At 41.3% G+C, this 9,095-nt stretch overlaps 1 protein-coding gene across 3 annotated transcripts in view; it reads left to right on the forward strand.

The window, feature by feature from the left end:
• Positions 1 to 7,051, forward strand: part of Polh (polymerase (DNA directed), eta) — a gene marked incomplete at its 3' end in the record, with an annotated part of 16,703 nt that extends 9,652 nt beyond the window's left edge. For all 3 annotated transcript variants that reach the window (XM_013516824.1, XM_013516826.1, XM_013516825.1), the window contains 5 exon segments: positions 1,673 to 1,842; positions 3,495 to 3,598; positions 4,735 to 4,854; positions 5,667 to 5,790; positions 6,986 to 7,051. In XM_013516824.1, coding sequence (XP_013372278.1) covers positions 1,673 to 1,842; positions 3,495 to 3,598; positions 4,735 to 4,854; positions 5,667 to 5,790; positions 6,986 to 7,051 — 584 coding nt within the window.
• Between the last annotated feature and the right edge of the window lie 2,044 nt (positions 7,052 to 9,095).

The following is a 9,095-nucleotide window of genomic DNA, read 5'->3' on the forward strand; positions in this document are numbered from 1 at the left end:
AAAAAAAAAAAAAAAAAAAGGGACAGATTTCCAGACACATATAAACTACCAAGCTGAATGTAAAAGACATGAGAACCCTGAATAATCTAATAACGGGAAATAAAATTGAAGCAGCAATAAAAAAAAAAGCTCAGGTTAGAGTGGATTCACTGCTGATTTCTACAAGAACTTCTAATGCCAAAGCTCCTCAAGTTCTTTAATGAAATGGAAAGGGAATACGTACTCCCAAATGCATTTCTGGAAGCCAGCATTACCCTGTTTCCAAAAACAGACAAAGACCCAACCAAAAAAGAAAATGATAGGCCAATCTCTTTAATGAATACAGGTGCAAACTCATCAAGAAGATACTGGCAGACAGTGCAGCAAATCTCAAAAAGATCATACATGATGACCAAGTAGGCCTCATCCCACAGATGCAGATTCAGCCATAAGTCAGTACCATTGCTCCAAGAGAAAAAACATGTATAAGGAAGAGAAAAATGTTGCTCAGTGTCATAGTTACATGAAAATATTTCAATATCCTAATTAGGACTGCCCACAGTTGTGAATTTGAAACTATTTCCGAGCATGGAAAGATATAAGAATGTGAGTGTGTCGCAGTGGAGTTGGGTGCATAGGAAGTATGGGCATACTGATTTAAAGACACAGTAGGGGCTGAGCATGATGGCACATGCCTATAATCCTAGTACTCAGGAGGCTGAGGCAGGAGGATCACTGTGAGTTTGAGGCCAGCCTGAACTACATAGTGAGACCCTGTCTCAAAAAAATAAAAGGGACAGATTCCCAGTGAGATAGGAACAAGGCAGGAAGACATGTTCTGAGTAATCTTAGAGGGGCTGAGGATGTAGCTCAGTGGTAGAGTGCATGCTTAGCATGTGTGGGGCCCTTAATTTGATGCCCATTTACAGGGGAAAAAAAAAAGTATGTTAGAGAAGTAAAGCTTCACCTATACAGAGTCCGCCAAGAAAAAAAAAAGTATACATAGTCCTGGAAAAGAAAAACTGAAGTGTGTATACTTTTTGGCAGACTGTAGAAATAATGAGGAAGACGAACACATTAAAGGAAATATTTTCTAACTATTAACATAATGAATGCTTCTTCTCTTTGCTGGCATGTCTTAAGAAAATATAAATTTCTAAAGTACCTGAGGACTGGGGATTTAGCTCTGGTGCAGCACCTTCCTGGTAAGCATGAGGTCCTGAGTTTGATTCCTGGTACCCAAAAGAAAAAAAAGTACCTGAAGTCAGCATTTCTACATTAGGAGCACATTTAGTTACAGACATGCACTGCTTAACAATGGCAGTATGTTCTGAGAAATGCATTGTCAGGTGGTGGCCATTGTGTGCACATCATAGAGTGCACGCGCATGAACCTAGATCGTACAGCCTGCTGCACACCTAGGCTGTGCAGAACATACCATCAGATGCGCAGTCTTTTTTGCTTTTTGTTTTTTTAGACAGAGTCTCACTATGTAGCCCAGGTTGGTCTCCAGCTCCCATTCTTCCTGCATTGGCCTCCTATCTAAGAAAAGCAGAAGTCTGAAGTGCTGGAATCAGAAGCATGCGCCAGCACATCCAGCTTGTACAGTCTGTTGTTAACCAACGATCATTGTATGGCTCATGATTGAAGATAATGATTAAATGTCTCAGTGTGACTTCCCAACTTTTTTCAGAGGAGATGCGTAAACAAGGCTTACGCCAATGGCTCGATTCTCTTCAGATGGATAACACCACCTCTCCAGACCTGCAGCTCACCGTGGGGGCAGTGATTGTGGAAGAAATGAGAGCAGCCATTGAAAGGCAGACTGGATTTCAGTGTTCAGCTGGAATTTCACACAATAAGGTGAAGCCTAAGCATAGATTTCAAAGAGAAACATGGACATCTTTAGTCAGATACAGCAAAGGTAGACATGAATGCAGCATTTAAGTTACTACCTGTGTAAAGCCTAGCATAGCCTATAATCCCAGCACTTAGGAAGCTGTGGTAGGAAGATTTTGAATTCATGGCCAGCCAGGACTATACGGTGAGACCCATATACTTTGAAGTGGATTTTTATTTAAAGTTTATATTGAAGCCCAAATAAAAGCTTAAGTAATATTTTATCAGGAATTAACATTGCTAAGAAGTTGCCTGAAAAATTGCAGAAAACACTTTTATATAGTTAACATCCAAAGTATTTCCTTAATGACTGAACTATCCATAAAAAGGAGGAGGCTGGTCTTTGTATTTTTATATATAGTAACCTTACTTCTTTTGTTTTTCATTTGCTCAATATTTTTGTATTATCTTATTTCCTTTTACATGGAATTGCCTAAGTATGTTATACTTTTGCTTATCCCCCACTCCTCACTTTTTTTTTTTTAATTTTGAGACAAGATTTCACTAAGTCCTTAAGTTGCCCAGGCTGGCCTTGAACTTGTGATCTTGCTGCTGCAGCCTCCCAGATTGTTGGGTTTCCAGGTGTGCAACACTGAACCCAGCATTTTATATTTTTACACCAAGTATAATTCACAGATGATACCAAGGAAGTGCCTATTTTAAAAGAATTCCCAGGAGTTTAATTTCTTTTCATTTTTAAGTGTTGTTGGTAGATAGGAATGCGATTGCTATTGTAGGAAGATTTTGAGCCTGATCTCGATCATAGATATGAGATTATGATATACTGTATGAAATTCAGGACTAACCTTTCATCAAGAAGTATGGGCTGCAGATATGACTCAGTGGTGTGACCTATTGTGTAGGAGGCCCTGGGTTTGATCCCAGTGCTGTATATACAAAAGAAACCCTGAGAAATGTAAATAAAGAGGGTAGAGTAGAACAGATTTAACATTTTCACGTGGATGCACTGAGAAATGCATCCTGAGTTTCTTCTCCCGTTTTTTGTTTTTTTTTTTTTCCAGTACTGGGAATCGAACTCACAACCTTGTGCTTGCCAGGCAGACACTGCACCGCTGAGCTAAATCCCCAGCCCACTGAGTTTCTTCTATAGCTCCTGTTTTTTAAACTTGAAGTGGGCTGGACATGATGGTGCTTATCTGTGATTGCATCACTTGGGAGGCTGAGGCAGGAGGGTTGCTGCAAGTTTGAGGCTGGGCTGGGCTACATAGAGTTCAAGACCAGCGTGAATTGCATAGTAAGGCTCTGTCTAAAAAAAGTAAACAAACAAACAAACTTGAAGTGGGTAGACCAACCTTAAGGAATAGACAGAGGAGGAAAAATAACTAGGAGGAAACTGAGGGTGGAAGGCTAGGAAGAGCAGTGAAGATACTGATAATGGGTCATGTTTTCCACTGAAGATGCTGTGAAACACAAAGTTTTAGGGATTTCTTGAGTTTCTGCCTGTATTTTGTTTCTAACATGGAAACCATTAGTTACAGCCCTTAGGCTGTGAGTGTGTGTGCTTGCATGTATGTATGCATATATTTTGTGTGTGTTTTCACCCATTCTGTGTAGGTGGGTTGACTGTAATATTTTTATACTTGCTCTGCTTCCAGGTCCTGGCAAAACTGGCCTGCGGACTAAACAAGCCCAACCGCCAGACCCTGGTGTCTCATGGGTCCGTCCCACAGCTCTTCAGCCAAATGCCTATTCGCAAGATGTGAGTATTTGGGGAGCATCTTAGTTTCACTCATATCTCTGTAAAAATGCTCTTTGGTTGCATATTGCTTTGTTCCTCAGAAAAAATTGTAGAGCTAGAGACACACAGACTTTTTTCTTAATGAATTTTTAATAGTGGAAGACTTGTGGTAGACACTTAATCTTGAATTTTTAAAAACTGAACTGAGTTTTAGCTATATGTTTAACTTCACTCTGGACTTTTTTCTTCTGCTTTTTAAAAAAATCTGTTTTGGTAGTGCTGGTGTTTGCACCCTGGGTTGGCATGAAAGAAGCCAATCAAATGAATAAGTTGTGCCTACCTGTTGTGTGTTCTTGAAGAGGACTAATGATATTGTTAGACAAGACATGGCAGTTTACGCCAAGAGTAAAAATGCTTTCCCAGGATTCCCTATGAATATGTGTTAAGTGAGCTGTGCAGGTAGTTAGTTACCAAAGTTCAGACAAAGAACAAAGTTATGTGGGAGAGATTTATGACACCAGCATGGGAATTTGTTTTGGAGGTTAGTATAATGTGGGGTCAGTCAAGAATCATAAAACAGCACTGATGTAAAGATGTTTTGGGACAAAGGGGAAAGCACAGGGAACCAGACATAAACTGACTCCCACTCCCTGCAGTGCACTAGTGGTGTGAGCCGTGTGGCAAGGTGGGTACCAGACAACATGCAGGCTCCACAGGTCAGGCTCAAGACTTGTGACCATAGCCTTAGTAAGTAAGAAAGGTTCTAGCTATAGAATTTAATACTCAAATGGAATAGTATGTCTCACACAGTTGAAAATGTTATGTTCAGTTGATTAGACAGATAATCAGTGACCTTTGGTTTAATGCTTTTGTTAATTTTCTTCCTGGGTCCTAATTCCCAGAGTGTATACTGTTGTTTTGTTTTTGGTACCAGGACTCGAACACAGGACCTTGCACTTGCCAGGCAGGCGCTTATGCCACTGAGCTATATCCCTGACCTTTCCCAGAGTATCAGAATTCTCAGCAGATAAAAGAGTGTACAGGATTAGTATATACTCTTATCTCCCTGCACCTTCTGGAGAGGTACTGACAGCTAAACATGTCTTCTGTTTGCCATTACTAGATACTTACAATGCCTTTGTTTCCTTTGTTATCAGCCGCAGTCTTGGAGGAAAGCTAGGCGCTTCTGTCACTGAAGTCCTAGGTGTAGAATACATGGGTGAACTGACCCAGTTCACTGAATCCCAGCTCCAGAATCATTTTGGAGAGAAGAACGGGTAAGTGATTCATACTATTTTTCAATCATAATCTTCATGAAAATTCTAAGTTCAAATATAGACAAAAGCATCTAGCATAATTTAGACCTATCTTTAGCATTTGTTCTTTCAGTTAATTTCACTGCTTAGTCTTTCTTGTTTTAAAGTACTAGGCAGTGTACTCAGTACTAGAACCCTGGGTTTGATCACCAGCACTGTAAAGATAAACAAACAAAATAAAGAATTGGGTCACTATAGCCTCTCAATCTGGAGTCATGTTTTCATGTATGGGGGTTGGTCAATATACTTTGAAGCTGGGGTATGTATTACTACATCATTTATGTGAGCTATTTTGTTGCTATTCCCTTAAAATCCTTGTTTATTAGATTTCAAAAAATGGGGAAAAAATGAAAAACCTTGGGGGTATGAATTGATGGCTTGCTGGGCACTTTTTCCAATAGACCGATTAGTTGGTTTGAGAAAGCAGAACAGCCAGATGTGGTGGCACACACTTACAATCCCAGCACTTGGGAGGCTGAGGCAGGAGGATTTCTGTGAGTTTGAGGCCAATTTGGGCTACATAATCAAGTTCAAGACCAGCCTACACTGCATACTGAGATCTTGTCTCAAAAAAAAGGAAAAGTCCTTGCCAGGCTGTTACACTGGGATCACTTGAGAAGGGCAGGGGTTTTGTTAAAGGTCAGGTATGCTTTTCATTTTGGACACATTTCTCACATTTGTTATGAGAAGGATAAAATGGTGATACAATATGGGTAGTTTAACAAGAATAATAATTTACTTTCATCTGAAAGTGTTTTTGCTGGTTTTATTAGGTCTTGGCTGTATGCCATGTGCCGAGGGATTGAACATGATCCAGTTAAACCCAGGCAGCTACCCAAAACCATTGGCTGCAGCAAGAACTTCCCAGGAAAAACAGCTCTGGCTACTCGGGAACAGGTAAGCAGGCAGCCTGGACAGAACACTGTCTTTTTTGTTTGTTTGTAGTGCTAAGGATTGAGCCCGACCACTGAGCAGCCTGCCCATCTTGAGAACACTGCTTCTTTTGTGTGTGTGTGTAGTGGTACTAGGGATTGAACTGAGGGGAGCTCTACCTCTGAGCTATACCCTAGCCCTTTTTTATTTTGAGGCAGGGTCTCACTTGAGTTCCCCAAGCTGGCCTCAAACTTGCAACCTTCCTGTTTTAGCTTCCTAACTAGGAGTATAGGCATATGCCACCATGTCCAGGTCAATGCTGTCTCTTTTAAAGTGGTTAGTGGGTAGATTTTGGTAGCTGCAGAAGGTATTTGGGGATTTTCTTGTTTAATTTGTTTTGAGACAGGGTCTGGCTAAGTTGCCTGGGCTGGACTCAAACTTGTGATCCTCCTTTCTGTTTCCCAGAGTGCTGGAATTATAGGCATGTGTCCCTAAGTCTGGTTTGAAGTTTAATAGGTCAGAAGTTTATTTTTTGTTTTGAAATTGATTCATTTAACTTGGAATTTACTTTTTTTATCCCTTTCTTTCAACTAAAAAAAAAAAAATAAGCTGGGTGTGGTAGTGCATTTCTGTAATCCCAGTACTTGGGAAGCTGAGGCAGCAGGATCACCTCAAGTTGGAAGCCAGCCTAGGCTACAAAGTGAGTTCAAGGCCAGCCAGAACTGCAGAGTGAGACCCTGTCTCAAGAATAGATAAATAAATACATAAATAAGAAATAAAATGGAATTGAGGTTTCTCTTTTTTTTTTTTGAAGGTGGAAACTTTTTTAAGATAAGGTCTTACTGTTGCCCAGGCTGGCCTTGAACTCTTCTCCTTCTCCCTTTGCTAGGATTACAGGTGTGAGCCACCACACCTAGAAAGTAGGTGGAAATTTGGAAAGCCTGGGGTTTTGTACCTCAGTTTGAGGTCTTTATTTTCTTACAGCTGGAACATGGCTAAAAGTCAAGATGACATGCCAGTAGGAAAAGAAAGTTAGCTTCATGCCAATAGGAAAAAAAAGTTAACTTCAAGTCAGGCGGGACAGATTCTGATGATCTGGCTGTAGGGAAACCATTGGTACACAGATCCCTTTGGGTTAGAACTGAGCAAATCCACTATCTAGTGCTATAAGAGACCTAAAGTATTTACGGGAAAGATTAACACTACAATACCTTTCTAGGTCCAGTGGTGGCTTTTGCAGTTAGCCCAGGAACTGGAGGAAAGACTGACCAAAGACCGGAATGATGTAAGGTTCTCTTTATTTCTGGAGTGGGCTTTGGAATTTATGTTGTTATTTTGTTTGTTTGTTTTGTTTTGTTTTTGCTTTTTGTGACAAAATCTCACTATGTACCCCAGGCTGGCCTTGAACTTGTGGTGATCCTCCTGTCTCAGCCTCCCAAGTGCTGGGATCACAGGCACATGCCACCCACCCAGCTGGTTTTGGAATTTAAACTACTTCTTAGCTTTATAAAATAAGAATAAAAACAGAAAAAAAACCTGAGTGTGGTGGTGCACACTTGTAATCCTAGCACTCAAGAGTCTGAGGCAGGAGAACCGCTATGAGTTTGAGGCCAACTTGGGCTACATAAGCAAATTCAAGGCCAGCCTGCACTATATAATGAGACCCTATCTCAGGAAAAGAAAGAAAAAAAGAAAAGAGGCATCAGCCTAGGACATTTTAAGAAATCTTTCAACTTAGTCATAAAACTCAACTTAGTCTTTGAAAGCCTGAGTCTGTGAATCTGCAGTCTGACTCTGCCCCATCTCTCTCTTTACCATTTGCCTCTATAGTTTTCTGGATTTTCTTATCTAACTCTCCTGCAACCCGGAATAAATAGTGGCCTTTCAGTCAGTCACAGCTACTGAGGAGGTACTGGGAGTTGGAACTGTAAGTCATTGGCCTTAAACATCGTCCAGGGGAGTAGAAGCCGTTTAAAGATGGAGTATTGAGTCAGACACTAGACAAACCAATACAGTCACTTAAAGATACAGTCACTTAAAATGTATACAGTATGTCAGCGGGGTTAGGGTATTCCAGAATCGTACAGCTGTTCTACCATCAGTGTTAGAGTGTCTTCAGCAACACCCCCAGGAGCCCTGCATGTGTCAGCAGCCACTCTCCCATTCCGCACCCACCCTCGGCCTCAGCCCCCACGAGTCTGGCTCTCTCTTTCTGTGCAGATTTACTGTAGTGGATGCCTGCATGTGTGGCTGTGATGACTGGCTTTTGAAGTCTGTACCTAACATAAATTTCTTTCACCACATCAGAGCCACAAAGGTCCTGACTTTGTCCCATTCTGTCCTACCTCTCTCAGCTTTGTCTCTACTTCAGAGAGGCATGACGGGTGCTCTGTTGAAAAGATGGGTTTGAGCTGGGTGTGGTGGCACATGTCTTTAATCTCAGCACTCTTGACACAAGTTTGAGGCCAGCCTGGGCTACGTAGTAAATTCAAGGTCAATGTGAACTACAAAGAAAAAAAAAAAGAATGAAAAGACGGCTCTCCTAGGAGGGACTCCTTCATGATTGCTACTTTATATTCTGTCAAGGCACAGAAATCTCCACAGACAGATTCTCATCCCCAAAGTAGTTGTGCTCATTGAATTGTTCACCTGAGGCACTTATCTCCCTTTGTCTTGGATTTTGAGGGGATCCTCAGGTAGCCTTTCACATCACATTGCTACCCCTTGACCTTTCTCCTCAGTCTGCTACAGCAGAACTCAGGTGCAGAGATGTCACTGATGTCTCTGGAAGGCTGAGGAGGAGGTGCCGGTGGGCACTTCCAACATTTGGATAAGGGTGTCAGAGCAGAACAGCCCTGACAGAAAACTAGACCGTTAGTCCGTTGTGACAGTCTAGCTTTCAGACAAGCACTTTCCTAAACCATTTTTTTGTTGTTGTTAGTAACAAAATTGATGAAAATAGAGTATGGTGTGGTAGGGATTTTTTTTTTCTTTTTTTTTTTTTTTAATGAGACAAGGTCTCACTGTGGTTCAGACTGGTCTCAAACTGATGATCTTCCTACTTCAGCCTCTAAAGTGCTGGGATTGCAGGCATGCACTCCCATACCCAGTTTATATAATCTTTCTTAGATACCATAAGGAAACTTTCAGGAGTCTCATTTTCACTTATTCTGTTCTAGTCTCATCATCTATCAACATGGCCTAGATATTTTACTGTTCCATCACCCAAATTATGTCTTGTTCAGTTCTTCCAAAATTAGCACAAAGGGGCTGGGGATTTAGCTCAGCGGCAAAAGCGCCTGCCTGGCAAGCGCAAGGTCGTGAGTTCA

This window comes from Chinchilla lanigera, unplaced genomic scaffold (genome assembly GCF_000276665.1).
Source record: "Chinchilla lanigera isolate Chin_1 unplaced genomic scaffold, ChiLan1.0 scaffold00036, whole genome shotgun sequence".
NCBI lineage: Eukaryota > Metazoa > Chordata > Mammalia > Rodentia > Chinchillidae > Chinchilla > Chinchilla lanigera.